Source organism: Euprymna scolopes, chromosome 14 (genome assembly GCF_053919585.1).
Source record: "Euprymna scolopes isolate OS-2025 chromosome 14, ASM5391958v1, whole genome shotgun sequence".
NCBI classification, from domain to species: domain Eukaryota; kingdom Metazoa; phylum Mollusca; class Cephalopoda; order Sepiida; family Sepiolidae; genus Euprymna; species Euprymna scolopes.
Window position 1 is genome coordinate 69403891 of NC_136495.1, and position 24331 is coordinate 69428221.

The 24331-nt window shown below is 32.9% G+C and overlaps 1 protein-coding gene across 2 annotated transcripts; it reads left to right on the forward strand.

The window, feature by feature from the left end:
- Nucleotides 1–8528: 8528 nt before the first annotated feature.
- LOC145293064 (uncharacterized) lies at nucleotides 8529–19015 on the forward strand. 2 transcript variants are annotated; one of them, XM_080139417.1, is made up of 2 exons: nucleotides 8529–8817; nucleotides 16878–18746. In XM_080139417.1, exon 2 carries the CDS (start codon nucleotides 17094–17096, stop codon nucleotides 18237–18239), a length of 1146 nt encoding a protein of 381 aa, XP_079995543.1. In that variant the 5' UTR covers nucleotides 8529–8817; nucleotides 16878–17093; the 3' UTR covers nucleotides 18240–18746. The 2 variants fall into 2 exon arrangements, with proteins under 2 accessions (XP_079995543.1, XP_079995542.1); XM_080139416.1 differs by having other exon boundaries at nucleotides 8698–8817; nucleotides 16872–19015.
- Nucleotides 19016–24331: the final 5316 nt, after the last annotated feature.

Here is a 24331-nt window from a genome sequence, read left to right on the forward strand (position 1 = left end):
TAACTCATATGACATCCCTCTTTTCCAAAGAAAACACAAAAACAATAAAAATTACATAAGGAAGGAATCTTGACACTAGTACAGTAGTGTGAGTGTCCAACTAAGGGGTGTTCTCATCATAAGAAAATTTTTTTAGTGGTCTTATTATACGACCGGATCTGGATACTTTCTGAGTTCCAGGATTTTGTGGGGTGTATTTGTACCGGGACTGTCATTGGTTGTGTTGGGGCTGGTATGCTCCATGGGTATACAATCCGTTGACGAATCGTTTGATTCTGGTGTCATCATGGGTGTGGCTGCATACGTTTTGGAGTTCAGCCTTGTTGCCGACTTATCTGTTCTCAGATGTCTGCGGTTCCTGCAAAGTGACTTCCCCGATGGAGTCTGCACCGCATATGATCTTGGTTCGACACATCTCTGTGTGACAACTGCTGGAGACCATTTGCTGGAGTCTGGATCATATACGCGGACGTGTTGTCCTTCCTGTATCTATGGTAACTCTCGGGTGTGTTGGTCATAGTGAGACTTTTGGTAGAATTGCCTTTGATAGAGGCGAGTTGCTGTTTTTTCTTTTTTGGTCGAATTGTTGGGGCACTTCACTGGTAAGTTTCCCACCAGCTTTCGGTTCCATAGCAATTCACCCGGTGACGGAATTGCATGGTCGATTGGGGTTGACCGTAAACACAGCAATATCATGTCTACATCACGACTACTTGAGGCAGCCTTTTGCATCGCTGATTTTATGGCTTGTATACAGTGCTCGGCCAGACCGTTTGATTGGGGGTATCTAGGGGATGATGTGACGTGTTCAAATCCCCATTTGCTTGCAAATTGTTTGAAAAGACTGGAGCTATAGTGAGGACCATTGTCGCTGATGACTCTTTCTGGAATCCCTTGTTCACCTAATATCTGCTTTATTAGTTTGACTACTTCCTAACTGGAAAATTCCTTTAATTTCCTCACAAAGGGAAACTTTGAGTAATATTCCACCATCAGCAGGTAATTGTGCCCTTCACTGTGGAATAGGCCAGTGGCCACTACTTGCCAGGGCCTTACAGGAATCTCATGTGGCATCAGAGGTTCTGCACTCTGGGCTTTTTGGTGCTGTTGACATATGGTACATTGTTGTGTGATGCTGTCTATATCTTTATTAATGTTGCGCCAAAAGACACAACTTTTTGCCCACAGTTTGCATTTTCCCATACCCTGATGACCATAATGGATTTTTTGTAGGATTTCCTGCTGCATCACTTTGGGTATAATTATCCGATTACTCTTCATCAAAATTCCATTTTCGATGGCCATCTCATCCAGATACGACCAATATGGCTGCAAGTTTTTGCTTATTTCCCTGGATGTATTGGGCCAGCCGTGCAGGATGGTTTCCTTAAGTTCATAGAGCATAGGGTCGGCTTTCGTTGCTAGCTTTATCTGTGTTACTTTTTAGTAAAAAATTGGACAAAGTCAAGTCGGATATTAAGGTCGATCTCCTCGTTACTCCTTAGATTAACAGTTATGGATAAGAATTGTTTAACTTAGCTCTGACGACCCCGTCCCTCTTATAAGTTCTAGTGATGTAAAAAAGAAAAACCAGTTCTCTAAGTTCATTATAATGTGTTGATTTTTAAGGTATTCAGGTCAGTTTGGAACAAATATCACATTTAAAAATTGTCGCTGACAAATAGTTTTTATGATATTAAGACATTTCAAACATGGCGACCAGTGAAAACAACAGAGAATACATTGGATAATGTCTTATAAAACCATTTTTCTGCAACGATTCTAAATTCGTTCAAAACAGTCCCAAATAGCCGTAAAAATCAAAATTTTAAAAGGCAAGTCTTTAGTTGGCTCTCCAGTGCACTCTGCCCATTTAATACCGCTAAAAACAATGTTAAAACGATGAAACAATAGCAATTTATTTTATGCAAACAACAATTAAGTATGTGATTTTTTTTATCTGACATTGCTTGCTGCAGACTTTGATTCATTTATTTTTCTGCATCATCAGAACTTGTAAGAAATGTATGAAAAATTTGTGGAAAAAGAAATATACTTTGTATTTTTTTTTTAAAAGAATGTGTGAACAGGGTGTGAGAAATTCTACAATTATAAGCAAGCTCTTCATTGGCTGTTTTGGCCAGCCACTGTCTTTCTTTAAATCAATTCAAATTGGTCGCTGTTTAACCGCCGAGCAATGTGCTTGAAGTTGAATGCTTCTTTTTTTCAATTCTGGACATGCAGTCGAGCAAGAAAGAAGGATGGAACTCAACTCTCTATGTATATGAGGCATTTAGGTGCCTCTACCCTTCGTCTCCTTCAGATGTTAATTTTAAGCCTAAATGACTTGGCAAAGTATTTATTATGCGTGTCTCCTGCTTTATTTGTGTTTAATCGATAATAATATGAAAAAATTGAAAAAAGACGAAAAGAAAAAAATATGTAGGAGAACACCCAGAATAGTTAATAGTTGAGAACTTGTAAACAAAAAATAAAAACAAATTTACAGAAAAAGTCCTAAAATTAAATTCCTAACTGATCCACATATGTTTTAAATGTGGGACTAAGATTTTCTTTTCTTTTTAATTTTCATCTTGATTTGATCCAGCTGACTTATCAACAAACAAAAAAATGGCGATCAAAATTATCAAAGTGATGTCTCAACTTAAGTGATTAAGTGTGGTTTTACGAAGGTTTTTGTTTGGAGAGGGAGAGCTTGTCACTCAGACTTAAGGTTAGTGATAGAGTAAGTAATTTTTTGTGCTTGTCTATAATTGTTGATCCTATATTTCCGATAGGTGTCATTAATAGCGTATCAATCTAAAAAAAGATGGCGTGAATGATAATATTTGGCGTGAATGATAATATTTAATTTTCTTAAATAAAAAAAACTTGATCGATTTACTTGGTTTTTGGAATATGACATCTTCATGCAGTGACAAATACGTACATTATAAAGATTTTTGTCAAATTTTTCTTGTAAAAATATTTTTTTCGGCCCAATTATAGATAAGCACCTTTTCTTTTTTTTTTTTTTTACTATCTTTTTAGCATGAAGTTAATCCTGTCGAGAGATCAGCTTAATGTAAATAAAAATTGAGATTAAAAAAAAATCTTTGCACACTTTAAAAACGCATACAGTTGTATAGATAATTTATTCTGCTGCATTTGGTATTTTGTTTGTAATTATTTGGTTTTCTTTTAACAGTTTCTCGAATATTAACTATTCTGAATTTTTATGTAAGCATTGTTTATTATTTTTAATAATCAGCTCCGATGTTGTACGACGTTGTAGCTTATAATCTAAATAAAAACTGACAGTACTCCTTTTCACTGACACAGTAATTCGCACCAACTCTTAACTTCAATGTATTCTTTCAGCTACCAAAACCTCGACTCACTGTCTTCTCCGATTTGTCTTTCTTAATGCAGCCATTTCCTTAATATGTAAATTGATACCTTTATATTTTATAACCAGAAAAACTCAATTAAAATTTTAAAACATGGACGATTTCTAAGTTTTGTTCAGGTATACAGCGACTAAATGTGACGTCAACGCGTTGATGCTAGTGATCACCCAAAAATGTACCCTTGATTAGTTTGGTCGTTTTTTTTTTGGGGGGGGGGGGTAACTTAGTAAAAACTAATTTTTGCAATAAAAAAATGTTATATTATGCGTCTGGTAGCAAGAATTGGAGGAAACACGGAGAATTGTTTAGGGTGGATTTATTCAAGTAATGACGTGAGGAATTACCGCGGCATTCTGCTCTGTTGTGGCTGGTTTTAAGTCCTTCCGCAGCCTTGAAACGCACGTGTACCTATTTACTATGCCTCCCCACGGGACAGAGTTAGACACCAGGGTCGTTTTTTAACGTGGAGAAAAGGTACAAAAATAAAAATTGTCTCAGTCGTGAAGGATTTCTCCTCCACTGAAAGAGAACAAGAAATGGAAGTGCAGCAACTGAAGAACAGATACTACACTTTGATCTTGTCCCGAAGGCCATCTCCGGAGTGAAACGCACGTGTATATGTGAGGAAAAGAAAAGAATAGAAAGTGCAAAAATGACGGCCGATAATTAGCTTAACCTCAATCAACCTTATGCGACCACAATATTACGGGGCCTTACACGAATGCATTATTTTATTCATTTAATTATTCTTAGAATTTAACTTTAATTGTATTCTTTGTGAATTCAAAATTGGAAAATATTATAAAATAGAACATATAGGATCTTTTGAAATTATTACAGCCCACTCAGATCCTATTTGGATATTTTACGAATGTATGGAGGCATAATTTAGTGTGAAGTCCTTGAAGCGCGAAGGGATCTGTCCTCGGGTAGATCTTCTTGGAAGCACTTTTTGGACTTGTGGAGGCAACTTTATATGTGAGAGAGATGTGTTTGCTAGAAGATGGGATACTTCAGTTATGTCAGGAATTGCTGTGTCATTTACGATGTGTTTTGGTCTCGGTATGAAGCGACGTATATGTGCACGATGAATCCAGTCAGTTTTGCCATTTTCATTTCTTACTAGGACCACCATGTCATTGGTCTTGAGGACCTCAAAGTTATCAATCCAAGGTAGGTGACAGGCGTGGGCAATACTTGATTGAAGGCGGTGTAGTAATACCTGATCCCCTATTTTGATTTCATCTTTATAAATGATTTTGTTCAGTTTTTTGTCTGCCTTGTGGTCTGCTTCGTTATTTGTGAGGGTGACTCATTGATGTACGTATCTGAGCAATGCGTTGATTTGCATTCCATATGCTGTAGATCTGGGGTTCACGATATTCTGACTTAGAATTCTTAGTAAACCTATGTTTCAGTGTCGTCCAGTGATGACATAATGTGGAGATGATCCTGTTGCACCGTTAATCGTCGCATTCATTGATGAAACCACGGATTCTAGAACGTCCGTCCATGTGCAGTTCTTGTCCTCACAAATCATGTAGGAGGCATTTTTTAAGGTACGGTGCTGCCTCTCGATATTTCCAGAGCTCTGTGGCCTCCAGGGGCAATGTAGTTTCCATTTAATCGATGTCATTTCACAGAACTCTGTGTACACCTCACCAGTGAAATGCGTGCTGTGGTCTGAGGATACAATGCGTGGTATCTCCCCGTGCTGCAGAAAAAAACTGTATAGACCTCGGGCTGCATCAATGGCACGGTCTCTTGCGCATGGTATTGCCGAGAGATGCCTGCTGAAGCTGTCTAGAATGAATAGAATATACCGCTTTCCTTTTGATATTGGCATTGTGACAAAATCAATGTAAACGATGTCAAATGGCCTATCTCCTCGTTTACAGTGGCCATTTTGCTAGTTTTGGTGCTTTCCATAATTCCCTTTTCTCCTTGCACATGTTATGCATGAGTTTACATTTGACTTTATGTCATTGGTCTTACACTCCCACCAATAACTTGATAAGTGCTGTTGCATGCAGGTGTGTGCTTGATGTAGGTATTTTGGTCCAAGCGTATAGGGTACCACCAACTGGGGTAACTGATTTTTGTCTTTTATCATGAGAACTGATGTGCCTGGTTCCAGGTAGAATTGGGGCAGTACTTTTGTGAAGGTAGGGGTACAGTGGTCCATGGGATCTAGGCCGAATTCCTTGTCAAGTGTATCTGTTTGGAGAGCTTTAATGATTCTTTCTAGTAGTTTGTCGGTTGTCTGTTCGGCGGCTATATTTACGTGATCACTAAATTTTTCGACTGGAATAGACGATGTGGAGTGATGTGCAAGAAATGCATCTATCATTTTCTTGTTTAGTCCAGGTCTTTGGGGAGTAGTTGAAGGTTGTCTATTTCATCAGCGCACCAAGATGGGATGTATATTCGGAGATCTGAGTCTGAGAATCCTAGCACTTTTCCCGCAGGTCTTGCAGCAGCTGTTGGTTTATTTTCTCGTTGGCCCTGGCTTCTGCTCAGCATATTAGCCCAGACATTGGATTCGCCTTCAATATATTCAAGGACAAACTTATAGCAAGCTATTTCGTCCTGCCATCATCGGATTTTTGCATTGTTAAAAATGCGTTGATCTAGGTATGTCAGTGCCTTATGGTCTGTAAAAATGACAAAGGATCGATTGTTCAAGAAATAGTCAAATTTTTGTATTGCCCACTTTATAGCATATGCCTCGCGCTCTGTGGTTGACCAATTTTGTTCAGTCGGGCTGAATGTATGGGAAGCAACTGCAATTATCTTTCTTCGTCCGTTTCCAGCTTCTTACATTAAGATTGCTCCACATGCTACGTTGTTAGCGTCTGTTATGAGCGTGAATAGTCGCTTAAAATCAGGAAATGATATAATCCGTGGTGATGATAACCGTTTTTTGATTTTCTCAAAAGCTTTGTTGGCTTGGTTGGTCCAATTAAAGGGTTTGTTGTCCCTATTAAGTTTGTTCTCCCTATTAAGTTTGTTGTCCCTATTAAGTTCGTGGATGGGTGCCATTATGTTGGCGAAGGAGTGTGGCCTGATGGGTTCAAATAGTCGCGTTTCTAAAAACTTACATATCCATACCAGACGACCAATGAAACTCTGGAGTTCCTTTTTGGATGTTGGAAGCTTCATATCTAATACTGCACGCACATATTCAGGGTCTGCCCTGAATCCTTCAGTCAACCCAGGAACCTTGCTTTGGTTGCAAGAAAGGAGCACTTCTCAGGATTTAATTTTAGGCCGAATTTCCTGAGAGCAGCAAATAGCTGTTGCAGTGAGTCTATATATCCTTTATAAGTTTTAGCGTGGACCAAGTTATCATCAATATATATATGATATATTTTCACGAGATTATCATCAATATATATATGATATATTTTCATCAATATATATATGATATATTTTCACGAGATGAGACAGTTGCTAGAGCCTCTGCAATGCAGCGGGTAAATATTTGACCTTCTGATGTGAGACCGAATGCAAGGCATGTATACTGATAACATTGACCTCTCCAAGTGAAGGCTTTTTGTGGCGGTCGCGTGTGTCGATGGCAATTTGCCAATATCCGCTGCGCAAGTCCAGTGTAGCAAAGTAGTTATTTCCTTCCCGAATTTTGTGGAAGATTTGGTCTATTTTTAATATTGGGTATGGGTCGAGGTCAACTAACACCTTATTGCGCGTTCTCTTGAAGTTGGCAACCACTCGCACTGCCCCATTCTTCTTTCGCACGGCAAATACTGGGCTGTTGAAGTCTTTTGGGTCGTCACATGGTTCAATGATGCATCCGGCAGCCATGCGTTGTATTTCTGCATCAACAGTAGCCTCCAATGCTTGGGCTATTTGATGTTGTTTTTGGCTACGAGATTGGCCATTGGTTGGTATACGGATACTTCTGACAAACATACCTTGTTCACCATCCTCCATACCTAAGACATCAGCACGTGTATATCTAAGGAAAAGAAAAGAAAAGGAAGTGCAAAAATGACGGCCGATAATTAGCTTAACCTCAACCAACCTTATGCGACCACAATATTACGGGGCCTTACACGAATGCATTATTTTATTCATTTAATTATTCTTAGAATTTAACTTTAATTGTATTCTTTGTGAATTCAAAATTGGAACATATTATAAAATAGAACATATAGGATCTTTTGAAATTATTACAAAAATAACATTTTCATTATTATGAAAATAAAATAAGTGTATTTTATAAATGCGTTCGAAATATATTACAAATTTAGAATTTAACTAAGAAACTTTTAACAAACAATAATTTTTTAGAAAACGATAAACGGCACTTAATTGGGGGCCGGTTGGGAGCAGGGGCGACACAACAAAACCGCCGTCGCCTCCAATCACTTCCAATGTAAACACAGAAATTTTGTGAAATATTAAACGGTACTTATGCTCGATAAATTTCGGCGTGTTACTTATGGAAAAACGGTTAATTAAACTGCAGAAGTAACTGTTAAGCTATACTCCCCCATCCCCGAAGAAAAACCAAAAATATAAAAGAATGTTTTTGTAAATCGCTCGTGACTGACATTATTATTCTTACTATTAAATGAGGTGGAAACTATATATTATTTTATTTTATGAAAAGTGCTTCTTGTGAGTTAAAATGTCTGCCATGTAACCTTGTGAAATGTCACGTGACTACGCGCATGCGCACTCGGGAACCTACATTTCTGTAAGAAACCACTTGTTCCTACCGTAAACGAAGGCAGTGAAATGGCGAAAATAGTCCCAGGGTTCAATACCATGCAAACAGTAAATTTGCGACAGAAACGCTTATCATATTCTTTTCAAGCACGCCGAAATCTACAAAAAAAAAAAAAATTTTTTTTTTCTATATAAACTTGAGACGGGCCTTAAAGTAAAATTTTACCCTGAATAACTTTCTACTCTATGAATTTTCGTAATTTGGAGATATATGACTATTTTTGACATGTCAATTAAGTAACTAATATTGTTTTTGCGTAAAAGAAAATATTTAAAAAGTCGATCTGTCGCCTGTCTTTGCACAAGCACCGCTTGAGCTTTCATCGGCGCACCGCCGCACCGCACCGGTGTCAAAATGGTGACGTCATATTCGGTTGCCATATAGCGTAAAGGAATTGTAAAATTAACATAAAATGTTAAAATAAGTAAAATAAAAATACTTTGGCCTTTTTAGTCTCAAAGAAATCGTCAATACGTTGGGAAATGTTTTTTTTTTCTCTCTCTCTCTCACTTCTTACATTTTCTGCGAACCTGCTTTTCATGGCCAGAGTTTTGAATTAACACGAAGTTCGCAAATCCTTCACGCGTGTTCTTAAAACCAAACAAAGAAAAAAAACACAAAGCAAGCCAAACGAAAGAAGATTGGATAAAAGTAAGTATTATGTGAAATGATTTTATGTTTTTTCTGAATGCATTTTTATCAACTTTCAAAAAAAAAAAAAAATAATAATAATAATATCTAGATAAAAACAATTCTTAGGGGAAAATGCCGGTAAATTATTTTAGGGATCCATTTGTATAATGTTTAGATTAAAAAAAAACAACACATTTTTAACTGCAAGTAAAAAGGAATTTAATCTATCTAAAGGTTTAATTTTAGGTGAATTTTGTAGATAACAGTATTACGGTGTTTCCGTGTTTTTAATTTCAAACAAGTGAATACAAAAAGTTGAAATGGTTCCGTACAAAGAAAAGAAAAAGGTTTCTTTTTTGACTCCCCGTCAAAAGGAGGGTGGACGTGTAAATTCACCCTTGTCTGTTCGTTCGTTCGCACTTTTCTCAATAATTACGTCTTGGATTTTTTTTTAATTTTGCTCAAACATTAAACATGATATGAGTGAAAGTAACTAGGTACTAGATGCTCAAAATGTATAAACATTTTGACCTTTCTTTTACTTAAAAATTCACCAAAAATCAGGAAATTAACTAATTTTAATGAAATTTTCTGTATTTATAAAATAATGATCGCAGAATATAATGAATCCATGATTTTTATTTAAATAATAATACATTTCCACTAGGAAATGTATTATTTTGTTTAAACAAAAAATACCTTTACTAAAGTTATGGTTTTCCGTAGTAAAAATAAGTGAAAGAATTTATTTGTACTTTTTGTTATGAAAATAAAGCATCGTGAATTATAACAATTTTTAAAAAATTATTTAATTTTTACAGGAACATTACAAAAAAAAACCCCCTAAAGTCCGTATTAATGAATTCGATATAACTCGAAGAAAAATGAATTTCTCGAACTACCAATATTATCATTGAATTAAGCATTGTTTATTTAATATTTTCACACAAAAAAATTATCATTGCAAAAATATTTTTACATTTTTTTTATAAATTACAGATTTCGCATAGTTTTTATATGCAAGATTTTAATAATTTCATTGCTTGCATGAATGTGAAATTTTTGGCGTAACATAATTTTTATATAATCTCGAACAATAATTAAAAAGAAAATTAATTTAAAAACAAGAACATAAAATAATTAGATTAAAAAATGATAAAAGTTGATACAAACGTTCAGAATAGGAATGTACGGATGAACCTCGGGGAGGGGGGGGGGAGAAATCTGACACCCCTACCTCCTTTTACTATTATGACTTTATTTTGAAACAATGTTTTGAGTTTCCGTATAATCGTGTTTACAAACTTTTATTGGTTTCGTTTTGGTGAACAACAGAATTACTTGCTCTTTGAGGGTTAATTAAGCTATTTTTTGTACAAACAAGATGTTTTTTTTTTAATTTAATTCAATATCTTAGGACTTTACTAATTACCTTTGAAAAAGACCCAGAAAACTAATATTTATCTTTTAAAGGATTTTTACAATGAATTTATTTAACTTCAAAATTTAGCTAAATTGGTCAGCTCGTCATAAAAACATTTTGCATAACTTTTTGTTTCACGGGTACAAATATTTTTTTCCTTTAGGAAATTAACTTTAGTCTCTAAGCTTTCAAATACAATCAAAAAGCAATCGGAAGCCTACAAAACATTATGATAAACCGGCTTTCAAAACTAGGTCTCTCTATCTTTATCTGCCTAATTTTTGCCCGTACCTAAAAGTAACAGAACAATTTTTCCGGGAAAACTCCATTTGCGTGATCCCCAAGGGGTGCTTTTCACGTTAAAATGGCTAAAATTGATACTTTTATGCTAATTAAAAAAATTGATGCCTTGGATTTTTATAAAACTTTCTGAAAAGTTGTAACTAACTAATTTCTATATAATTTTGTTTGTCTGTATTTCGCGATAACTCTTGGGTGTGATCCAGTGGCTCTTTTAGGGCTAATAAAAACACTCCATTTTGGGGATTATTTTACCAAATTTTTCCAAAATTTTCTGTTTATGTCTATTTAGCAATTTTGCATGGTGCTTAACTCAAATATGTTAAGTCTTTGAAGACTTTTGGGGATAAATGGAGGGGGGGAATGGTGGACTTAATCATTTCTCTTTTTACATGGTGCACAACTCAAATTTACATATGTTAAGACCTAAAACTGCATCGTTTGTTCATTTTCACCAGGATTTGACTCCTCTGGGGACTTTTGGGGTTAAATGGGGGTGGGGAATGCTGAACATAGTTATTTTTTTATGCCTCATTCACTGTGCACTCACGGGGGACCAGGCATGCTTCACTTTAATTTTCTTATTATAAAATAATTCTTGTTCAATAAGTTTTTTTAAGCACATTTTACAATAGTCAACAAAACAAAAAAGATATGACAAATAAATGCTAACAAATGCAAGATAAAGTTACTCTTCTGCTTACCTGAATAAGTTTTGGTGTGTATTTTGTAAATGATGTTCATTTAGTATCCGTCGTCTGAACATGCTGCCCTAATGAAAGCAATCCTTTAAATAGCCAGTAACAGTCATACATATGCAATCACTTTCATCAGAAGCAGCTGCAGCAGCAGTAGATATAAGCAAGAATCAAATGTCACCAGGTTTACTCAGTCCAAAATGAGCTCGACCCTCCTCCAATCTCCCAACCTCCTCAAGTCAAGTGAGTAACTTATTTTTCTCACATGTTTTTTGTTATTTTAGCAACCAGACCATAGGATCTTTATTCCAGTAAACATATTCGTTACTTCTTGTCAATACTTGTTTTTACCAGACTCTGCTGGGTGGATCTTTGAGTCCCCGAAATCGCTCAGAACTCGAAAATATTTTTTTTTAACTCTCCAGTAGTAATCCATCAAATAAATATCACTGTGATACAAGTGGATTTCTATTATTATTACTTTTTATTTTCGAGTTTTGAGCGATTTTCAGGGCTCCAAATGTGGCAACCTCATGTCGTCATTGTTTTTTTTTCCAACTTTAATGCTAAGTGTTACTAGCGTTTGAATCTTAATAAACACTTTAAAATAAGTTAATGCACAAAAACTTATCGACGTAGGTAGAAGAGTAACTTGCCTTCGATAACTTTTATTTGTTATATATTTGTATATTTGATTTTGAGTACGTTTTCATTCTGTTAACTATTGTACAATATATCCACTTATTTTAATGTGTTTATTTACTTTGAAAAAAATAATGTAAGTCTATTAAGAACAAAATAATATCGGTCTCATACATCCATATTAGCATCGGTAATTGTTCAAAAATAAAAAAATAAACAAAATACTTGTAGAACATCACATTTTCGCAAGACTTGTAACAGTTAGCGGATGAATTTTCGTCTGTATTTTTTAATTTTCAATTTTTGAGAGCTTATAGAGGGTTGATATGGAGGTAATAAAACTGCAGTTTTTTGTTCTAACTCAACAGACTGATACTATTTTTCTTTTAAAGTAAATCAAAGCTTTAAAATAAATTAAAATACAAAACAAGTCTCCAGGTAGGTAGAAGAGTAACTTATCTCGTTTTTGGTAACATTTATTATTTATTGTATATTCATTTTTTCATCCCGTTTTTCTTGTTGGCTGTTGTGAAAAATACGCATTTTTTTTCATAATCCATCAGTTAAAATTTACTAATTGAATAACATAACCGAAATTGATTCAAAGGAAATATTTTTGTTTTGGCTAATGACTGTCAGAGTTTGGTGCTTATGTTGACAGGATGTTAAATGCAATGGAGATTACTGTTAGACAAAGTCAAATAATTATGTATTGAAGAGACAATTTTGGACATTGAAAACATATGCATTTTATTAGATGATAGTTGTTGACTTTATTCAAACTTGTTAGACGGTAATATTAAAATTAAAAAATGAATACTTTTTACAAGTAATGATTCAAACACTGAAATATTATTAGAAAGCTATTGTAAAGAAAAAATATGATTATAAGAATACACTAAATGAATGTATGGTTGAACAGTTTTTAAAAAATAAATATGTTGAGTATTTTAAATGTATCTATCTTTACCCTCAAATGACAGCCACTTACTGCTTGTCATCGTGTCATTCTTTCTTACCACAGATTTATATATATATATATATACTAGCGGGGGTACCCAGCGTTGCCTTGTTGTTTGGAGTTGTGTGTTTAAGCGAAGTAATAGCCCTGTATAAATATATATAAAAAAGAAAAACGATGTTAAACTTCTTTAAAAAAAATCGGCAAAACCAAAACAAAAAGAAAACAGCGAACTAATGTAAAACTTCTTTAAAAAAAAAATCAGAAAAACAAAAAGCAAAATCATGGAAGAATGAAACCAAAAAACACAGCGAATAACGAAAAAAGAAATGGCATAAGTAACCCTTCGATTCGTTTAATTCCAGTTTTTTAAGCAACTATGAAGTAACCCTTCGATTCGTTTAATTCCAGGTTTTTAAGCAACTACAAAGTAATGCTTTGATTCAGTTAATTCCAGTTTTTTTAAGCAACTACTAAGTAAAGAAAACTCAAACCTGTGGTCCTTCGTAACTGTTCCTTGTGAACGATCGTGCAATGGTGTTCAGTGGTCGCGGGGGAAGGAGGAATATATTAGAGAGAAAAGATTTTACCACTTCCATTGATTTTAACCGATTTTGGCCGTGAACTTTCAGCAGAAAAAATATAGGGATTTAAGATTATCAAGGAAGTGGAGAGGTAATAGGCCTATAACACACCTCAGATATTGTGCTGCCGTTTGTTTTATAAATTGCATGAAATGTCTTGATTTTGAATCCTATTAAGGTCAAAATCACTTGGAAAAAATGAGTTCATTTTATATATAGAGAGAGATATATACATATATATATATATTATCTATTTTTACTAATGAAATTTTACTATGAATGTCACAAAGTTGGGCTTCAATCGATTAAGATCATAATTCCTATCTGCACAGAATTTCGAACAGAATCTTTATTTTAATCCATGGAAGCAGCATACTCTTGTTCCATTAGCTATCACTGGGTAGAAGTCCTAAGTTATTGTATTTTAGTGTCGCCCAATAAGGATTGAATGTTCTATCTTCAGAAGAGTGTAATTTACAACTAAATTTAATCAAGTACTTTATCCACTATGCCATGGTTCCTTGCAGACAATTCTCTGAATTTTAGAAACCTTAAATCTATTTTTATTTTTAGGTATACATTTTTACTACTTATCACTACATGTCATTTTTTATTACTACAGTTTTATATATATACACATATATAAATATATTATTTATTTTTACTAATTATTTATAATTAATGGATCCCATATTGTGTTAAATTACATGAACAAGGTTGATTGTACTCATGAGCTACTACACATTTAATGTAAAACTTTGGGATAAAAAAAATTAAAAATACATTTTCAATAACAACATCAAATTATTTTGTTAAAATGTATAACATCTTTTGGTTCAACCCTGTAAAATAGCAGTATGTTCCCACATGTTTGTTTTTTTAAGTTCATTTTGTGACTAATTCTATTCACAAAGAATTGTAAAAAAATAATTTTCATATAAAAATTGGTTTTTATTAATATTATTTCAGCTTTTTGTCACTGGTTGAAAGTTACAGTATATACATCATAAAAACACATTTTCTGTCAATGAACAAATTTGAATTTGTAAATGGAAAGTGGATACTTTGTGATAACCCAGGAAAGTAGTTTTGTTTTGAAAGCTCGTATTTCCATCAAATAATATTAAAATATAGATTACAGAACTTTATAACTTTATTTCTTTAAACATTCTATGCTGAATGCTATTTCTTTGGGTTTTACTTGTGGAAATGATAATTTAATCAACTTTTCTTGATTTTACCGTTATTGGATATTTTACTCTTCACCAGACCATCCATTGACGTGAAATCACCCTTTTCTTCCCCCTATTCCTTCTGCTTTACTATTTTTTACCAAGTAAGATCAATGACTTACTTATAGTTTCATCAAATACTTTTGGAAACAAAATCCGATCCCGCATTTGCTAATCCCTACCCTCTGATGAGAAGGAAAGTAGTTCTTTGAACCTCCGCGGATTACAGATTATCCACTTATTTTGTGCTTCCTTTTTAAAATTAAATATGTTTCTAAGTCTTTTTCAGAGTGTTTTTTAACATGTTTTATTAACTACTTGTTCTTATTATAAGCTCTATTTCCTATTTGATTTTATCCAGCTTTTACATCTAGTTGAGATTACTTTATAAATATTAAGTCTTTAATATTCATAATATATCTAACATTTGTCATCTTGGATTATCTTGGTAAACTGAATTGTAATTCTTATTTTATATATATATATATATATATATATATATATATATATATATATATATATATATATATATACTAGCAAAAGTACCCGTCGTTGACTGGGTTCAAAAACAGCCTACAGAAAATAGATTCTGATTTATGAAAGTATGATAGGTTATCAAAAGGAAGGGTTGTAAATTTGGGTTGAATTTGGGGGTATCAAAACCAAAGCAAAATATGATGAAAGTAAAAATAAATAGATAAACCCCATAATTTATTATACCATACCTGTTTACACTGAAACACTTATCACAATATTCTGTGGATCTATATTAAAAAACCTTGTTAAACTTTGTGACATATTTCCATTCTATGGAGGTCAGGTGTGAACGAACACCCTATAATTTTATTATTATACCATATTTCTTCAAACTGAAACATAATTATAAAAGTATACTTACGCAGATAGATATGAAAAGTCTTTATTAAAGTTTGTGCCTATTTCCATTCTATGGAGGCCAGGCACGAATGCAGACGTCACAATTTTATTATACCATCCTTATTTAAGTTAAAACATACTTATCAAAGTATTTTTATATACATCTATATCAAAAACACTTGTAAACGTTTTTTTTAATTTTTAAATTTTTTATTTCTATACTTTGTGAACCAGATGCGAACACAGATCCCACAATTTTAATGAACCACTGTTCTGCCAGATCAAACATACCCATTCCTGTGTCTCGATACATCTTCTATCATTATACATAATCAATTTTTTAAAATAGTCAACCATATAGGAGCCTATTCCTGACCAGACACACACACATTCAGCTTTATATATATATATATATATATATATATATATATATATATATATATATATATATACAGTGCTGCAAAATATTTTTTAAATATCCAATTTTTCTTTGTATTTCGATTAGTTCCTGACTTAATGCCAATCAAAATTTGTCAGACGTTTCTTTTTGTGTGATACTTAATACAATGCTTATTGCTTATTTAAAGAGTGTATAATTGAAGATAAAAGCTTCAGATCAATGAAAAATTATTTTAAATGCGCCAATTCATTAAAAGAAAGATAATATAGATGGAATTAATAATTATTAGGTATACATAGTCTTAAACATAGATGAAAATCACATACAGTCACAAAAATTGTGTCAAGATAATGTAGAACAGCAACTTTGTTCATATAAGTTTTATTTTAACAGCTAACATATTGAAACTTATTTTTATGATTCATGACATCATATAGATTTAACTAAGTTTTTTTTTTAAATAAAAAAAACAGTCTAAATCCGAATTTGGCAGTCTGGATGAAAAATAGGTCAATGTTACACTTTAACAAAGCTTTTCTGAAAAGTTACCAATTAAATATACAAACTTAAATCTGTTGACTAATTTTAGAATGAGGAATTCAAAAAACATTTTTCCAGTATTGGAAGATTTATGGAGTGATTCAACTCATCTCATCTAAAACATATAAAGATTGATGTCAAAACCTTGAAATTGGCTTAATAAAAGAAGTCATTAGTTAGATTTTTAATAAAACCTTGTTGGAAATGGGAAATAATTTTATGTTAAATTTCACATGATCAGGAAGAAGGGGTAGTTGGAAAGTTTGTAGGATGCAGTGGTTGGGAAATTGTGATTTCAGATTTTTTTTGTCCATTACCTACTCATGTCCCTCAGTAATGCATCATTTGTTAACATATATTTGATATGGAATTTGAAGTTATTTTTGTAACATTATTTGTTTTATATTTTTTTACAGACACAGATACCAGCTACAGTGTAGAAGTCAAGACAACATAACATGAAATATATTTTATTCTTTTGAAACAAATGGATCACAAATTTATAATTAAAGAATACATATTTATATGCAAACAGGAAGAATAATCTTTATATATAACAGCACATACTTGAGGGAAAAAACAAGTTTTTGTAAATAGCGGCAATCAGAACATAGAATAGATGAACACTTTTAAGTAAAATGCAGATGCACACTGACAATAAACATTATTCTTGTGAAATATGTGGATCAACATTTTTAATTCATTCTGCCTTAAAGAAACACATCCGGACACACATTGGATACAAACCTCATATTTGTGAAGTTTGTGGAACAGGTTTTGCACAAGATTGTCATTTAAAAAGGCACATGCAAACACATACTGGAGAGAAACCCTATTCTTGTCAAATTTGCTCTTTGTCCTTTACAACTAATTCGGATTTAACTGTACACATACAAAAACACACAGGAATAAAACCTTTTGCTTGTGAAGTCTGCGGTTCAACATTCTCATATACTTCTGCTTTGAAAACCCACTTGCGAACACACACTGGTGAGAAACCTTATTCTTGTGAAGTATGTGGCTCAACATTTACACATGGTTCTACTTTAACAACACACATGCGAACACATACTGGTGAGAAACCTTATCCTTGTGAAGTGTGTGGCTCAGCATTTTCAACCAGTTCTGATCGTAAGAAACACATGCGAAAGCACACTGGAGAAAAACCCTATTCTTGTAAAGTGTGTGGCTCAGCATTTGCAAGCAGTTCTTATTTCAAGAAACACATGCTGATACACACTGGAGAGAAACCTCATTCTTGTGCACTCTGTGGTTCAGTATTTTTATTTTATTCGGCTCTCGAAACACACATGCGTATGCATACTGGTGAGAAGCCTTATTCTTGTGAGGTTTGTGGAGCAGCATTCGCAAGAAATCATTATTTAAAAAGACACATGAAAACACATACTGGAGAGAATGGAACAGAAATGAAAGCAGAGAAACCTTATTCTTGTGAAGTTTGTGGTTCAGCATTTGTAAGAAATTCTGATCTAAATACACACATACGAATACACACTGGTGAGAAACCTTATCTTTGTACAGTCTGTGATTCTGCTTTTTCAACCAACTCTGGTTTAAATGCACACTTGCGAACACACACTGGTGAAAAACCATATTCTTGTGAAGTCTGTGGTTCAGCATTTGCAACTTATTCTGGTTTAAAAATGCACTTGCGAACACATACTGGAGAGAAACCTTATTCTTGTGAAGTCTGTTTTTCAAAGTTTACAGCAAACTCTGCTTTAAACAAACACATGCGCAGACACACTGGTGGAAGAACTTGAATGCATATTAGACACTATCCTCGAGTGTCTAAGGTCTCTCTTTACAGGGGTTTGTCAGAACAATCTGGCATGAGGATACTTTTTCCATAGAAGTAAACCCTGACCAAATATTCAAAATCACATAGTATTCGCTTCCCAAATAAGATCTCCTCACTATGGCTAACCCACATTAGCTTTTTGAAGGAATGGTGCACCTTCTCCAAGTTATATTACCTCAAGTAATAGCACAAAGCTAGATACTCCACCAGACTAGATAAATTCCTGTCCTGGAATCCAGTAAGACCAAAAGACCAAAATGAAAGATATACTGTAACGTATGAAAATGGTTAATTGTGGAGAGGAAAATTATGTTCTAAATTTCTTTACTAACTCAGTATTTGAGAGATAAAGAAGTTTAATGCAACATTCGAATATCTATGTATCTCATATAGAGTTCAAGTGTTAGCCCCAGGTCGTGGGCTCCTTGATTTCTGAGAACTTCGACTGAAGTAAAATAAAACAAAAAAAGTGAAAAACCTTATTCTTGTGATGTATGTGATGCATCATATACAAACAAATCTGCTTTAAAGGCACACTTGCAAACACACTAGGCATCATTTTAATTATGTTAGAAGTTAAAAATCTGATGAAAGATAATTTTGAAAAAAAAATGGAAACTATTCCTGGAGAACTAAGCACAAAGAAATTAAAACAATTGCACTTAAGGGGACGGTCAGAATCTTAAGAAATGGTTGAAACCTCTAAATTATAGACGACTGTTTTGAAAAATACTCCCAGCCTATGCTAATAAACAGAAATAATAAAAAATAAAGAGAGTTTAAATACCTAGTTGACACCACACTGGAGTGCTTTTTGGTCTCTGTCTACAGAGGTTTATCCAAATAATATCAGGAGTAAATAATTTACAAACATACAGAAAATCACTCTGTTATCATCTTGAGTCTTATTTGCACAAAATTTCGGTCTATGTCTAAACTCAAGAATCTTTTTGATGAACTCTGGAATCTGCATGGAATTTTGAGCAGAACCTTTTATTTAATCCATAAGGGTAGCATTCTCTCATTCTGTCAGCCACAATTATAATCTTAGTATCATCCATATTAAGGCTTTCTATCTCCAAGAAAGTATTACTTAGAACTAAATTTTAGTTTATATTTTATCTGTAATGTCCATGGTTCTTTATAGACAATTCTGGTATGAATTTTGAGTGTGATACAAAGATTAAATTACTTTAAACTTCTACCCAGTCATGGCTCATGGATCCTAAGTTGCTCATCCTGTGGATTAAAGAAAATGTTCTATTTGAAATTAAAGTATAACATAAAGATTTCAGAGTTAAATAAGATACACTTGGAAAAGGTTGGAGACTTTATTCGATCAAAACCTTGTGAAAAATAAGTCAAGATATGAACAATAGTTCGAATGAGGCAAATTATTAATCCTTATCTAAAAATTCAGAAACATAAAACATTATTGTTTATTAAATTGAAATTAAAAAAAAAACATACTGCAAAAAATGACCGGGGGAATAGTAACTTGTTTTCTGTAAAATAGGGGACATTTTTCATCTGAATAGCAGACAACTTATTGATGTTACATTGTGTGGTTATTTTAAAGTAACTTTGGTGATACTGAATTATCTAGCCTGACAGTTATAATAATTACCAAATATACACCTTTCTACTGATCTATATAATGTTCACATGTGTTTAATGTTTGTGTAATTATGCATTTGTTTACATAATTTTTACTCAGCTAAGCTCTCTTGCTTTTCATGATAGATGACAATTTTGAGGGGACTTAGTGACAATTTTCAAGTTTAAAAGATAGTAATAAAAAATGTACTGGTTCCATCTTTAGACTTGCAATTCCACTACCCCCTGCTCTGAGTTTGAAATATGTGACCAAGTCTTGGCAAAATTGTTGTTTGTCTGGAAAAGTCTAACGGCTTGGCAAAGTAAAAGCGATGTTAACAAATGTATAGATAATAAATCTCATGATTAATAAACAGATGTAAAAATTATATAGATAGACCAAAAAGTAAATTTTGTGATTAGCAACAGTTACTGTTTCCCCTTTTGTTTGTGTTAACTATACTACACAATCGCTAATATTGTTTCCATATATAAATATATAAGTTTAGTTTACGCAGACTTTCTTCCATCTTGCACAAATTCTTACTTTTTCTCCTCAAAATTGAAATGTTAAGTTGGTTACAGATCTCCTTTTACTGCAAACTGACCCAGAAGTAGGTGCTCCTTTTACGTTATATTTTTTATAGGAAAGTGACCTTTTTCTCTAAAATCTAAATTTTTTTAAAATTCCATTTTTATTAGCTTTTTATGTGTAATTGCAAAAAAATTAGCATCTCATTAATTTGGTAAGATGGAAGTAGGGGTAAAATATGATATATGCGATAGTGAGAAATATATGAAAAAAAATGAGATAACTATTGACAATTACTTAAGGTTCAAGACGTGGATATATATATATATATATATATATATATATATATATCTACACTATCTGAATCTTACATAAAATGTTGAGCTTATAAATTTTTTTCACACATTTGTGAGGATTATGTTTTGAAATATAACTTTCTGTCTATCTCTATATTTAGCCATTATATGCACTGACCTTTTTCTTTTTGACTGGTATTATCTGAATTATTTCTTTCAATTAGCAGCCTTTTCCTGTTTACATGGAAACACTATAGGCAAAAATATTTGTTAAGTATGAGTATTTTCTAAATAATAGACTTTCTATATAGTGCCTATATAACATATTAATATAAGGTCCTCTTTATCTAACCATCTTTCAGTATTATCTTTCTGAAGTTTTTAGATTACGATTGACTATTCATATTATTTCGATTCTTCAGATTACGGTTCTCATCTTAGTGTAACTTTTACAACTGAATTTTACCAAGTACCCACTGCACCACAGATCCTTGCAGTTGTAAAAGTTGCACCTTTCAGCAGGTTGATGGTTCAATCTTCAGTGAGGGTGATATCCAAAATATAATTGCAAATTATTTAGGACTTCTACCAAGTCTTCTGACTAAATGAGAACATGCTATCTATGTGGACTAAATAATGGGCTCTGTTCAAAATTCAGTACAGATTCCCGAGTTTGAGAAAAATTCCTGAATTGTGCAAGAAGGTTGGAGCTTACATAGACCGAAATATTGTGAAAATAATCCTCTAGATGAGAATAGTAGTCCAAAGAATTCAAATAATTTGAATATTTCTTTCAATTAATAGCCAGTTTCTGAAGTCTTTTCCGATGGAATTCATACATCAGTATTTTATAAATGCATGAACTTTTTATTTTGTGCATAAATAACATAGTATGAGTTTATTTATTCGGCCATCTTCTCTTACAATAAACTGACCAAATCTAATAGATGCTTGTCTTCTAAATGATACAATGGTATTTTATCGTCCTTAACACATTTTTATAGTGTTTTTTTTTTCAAATACAGTTTTAAATCGTGCAAATTTGTGAAGTAATGATTAATTTTCATTGTGGATTAAAAATGCATCTCTTTGAAAATAAACTTGTTTTATATTTGGTAATCAAATTGCAGTGATGAAATATTTTCATTTACTTTTGTTATCCAAAAATTGCTTACTTCCTTTAAAATCAAACAAAATATTGGTTTCTGAATAAAATAACATTCCAGATTTTTTTCATTTGTTGTCTTTTAAAATGCAATATCGAAAATAACATTTTCTTTGTATTTATTCAATACTAAAAGCCTATATCAATAGTTTAGAATACCTAAACTTCAATAATTGTTTGAATTAAAAATCAATCCTAAGACAAAAATCTTATGTACTCAAAAGTTTTATGTCACTTTCTATAATGCTTTATTAATTTGATACGGCATATGAGTTCATGTACACAATCCAATTGGAGAGTCAATTGTGATTATTTCTTTTTGTTTGTTAATATTCATTTGATTATATACGTGATTGATTTAGATCAGTTTTCATGAATTTCTTACTACAAATGATACAATGTTTTCAATGTTTAGTATCATATAAGAATTCAAACATACTGTTTACACATAAAATGGTTAAAGTGTTCAGTAATAGGTCGAGTTAGCATTATACCAAAGACATAGAATATATTACTTAATGTCCCCTGCTGAATACTCAGCGTTATGAAATTAGGATCAAGGATAAGTAGAGTAATCCCCAAAAAATGGTATCGTGTTTTCATTACACCTTGGTGTAAGCTTAGAAACAGTGGGCCCTTGGATCGTCCACATGTTTCTGCAAGTGTTGAGTATGAATCAACAAAGCATGGTTTATTAGCTATTGATGTTATTTTATTACTTGGGAGTCACCATTATCAAGGTTTGAAGACCACAATGTAAGGTAGTGGTGTAGTAATCACTTATGTAAATTGGGTGGAATTTGATTACTTAGGAGGACGGCTTAACAGGAACTGCTTTACATTAGATTTGAAGGCCACCGTGTTGTATTCATCCGGGAAGCATACCAGCGGAACAGTGTTCCAGAGGCTGACAGTTCTGGGAAAGAAGCTTTGTTCATGGAATCTGCGTTTACATTTAGGCACAGGTAAAGTGGGGAAAATCATATATAGTGGTTGTAACTAGTCGAGTGTTTTTTGTGAAAGTTTTGAGTTCTGTCATGCACTTGCCATAAACATAGCGATAGTAGAGACAGACTCGTAAAGTAAAAAGTAAGTCTTCTGTGGGAAAGAGGTTGCAGAGAAGAGAAAAAGGCATCATCTAGGTTTTGAAATCAGTTATATAAAAAATACATGAAGTATTAAAAACTACTAAGAATATGTGGGTGTTATATATGTATATATATATATATATATGCATATATATATGAAAGACATTTACTGTGGGTTGACAGTTGAGGACACTTCCAGTAGCTAGGACTGCCGGTAAGATGGCGTTCTGGAAATAAAAGGTGTTTTAAACTACTCCGAGTCAATCTCTTTCCTCATATCTCTTCCAAAGGACATCCTGATCTCTACTCACTCATAATGATATTAAATAATATCTGCACGACACTCACAAATAGATAAACTTTGCTTATATAAATCACATACATAATTATGTATGTACACAACAGTGGGTACAATTTACAAACATATTTATTAAAGTGTGTGGGCTGCCATGTGTGAGCATATTTACAATGAGTAGTAGCGAACTGTTTTTGAACAATGATAATACAGTCACTGGAAGTGGTCCGTGTGTAAGTAGGAAGCATTTATTCTTAATTTACAAGGTAAAGACATGAAGCTGTGTACAGATTTCAGGAAAAAACAATTTTTTACAGAAAATTTTAGGCTATTACATATCATTTTATGCCTTTGCCACTCTCACCTGGGGTTACTGGTAAAAAGATTATTAGTTTTCTTAAATAGTTATAATGGTTTGAAAATGAGATCATTTTACGTTACATTTGTACATGAAACTAACCCTATACTAAAATTCTAAAATATTTTTTCTTTCTGCCAAATTTATTCACAAGTATTCGTCTAAAACAATTACTTGGAAAATCATAGAGGTGGAGAGAGGAATAACAGTGAGTGTTTATCTACAAAATTAGGTTACTCAAAAGCATTGAAATTGCAAAAATTATCAATCGAAAATTTATATTTATTTGATTTATTTTATTTTACAGTTGCGATTCCTTGAATGAACGGTGGATTTTCATATATATTTTCAATATTGCTGTTTAATACAGAAACAAATATTCTTACATATTTCACTCTTTCTGAACTATTGGTAATTTTCTTTTTACTTATAAGATTAAATCCTGATCTGGAAAACTGAAAAAATGAAATGAACAAGAAAATTTGAGATGTTATTTTTTCCAATATAAAATTGAAAATAGTTTTGTTTTGTAGGGAAGCGCGTAACTTACTTGACTAGCACATGTATATGATTCAAAGAGTCGGTCGTGGAATGAAATGGAAGAGAAAGAAAGGAAAAAACTAACATGGCGAGACATTTTCTGGTGAATAATCATGCGACTGTGAATGTTTATGCTAACGGGACTGGTCTATAAAAGCAGATGTGAAGTGAGCATGAGGCGAGT

Coding starts and splice junctions, on each gene's coding strand:
- LOC145293064 (XM_080139417.1), top strand. CDS start 17,094: ATGCAGATGCACACTGACAATAAACATTATTCTTGTGAAATATGTGGA.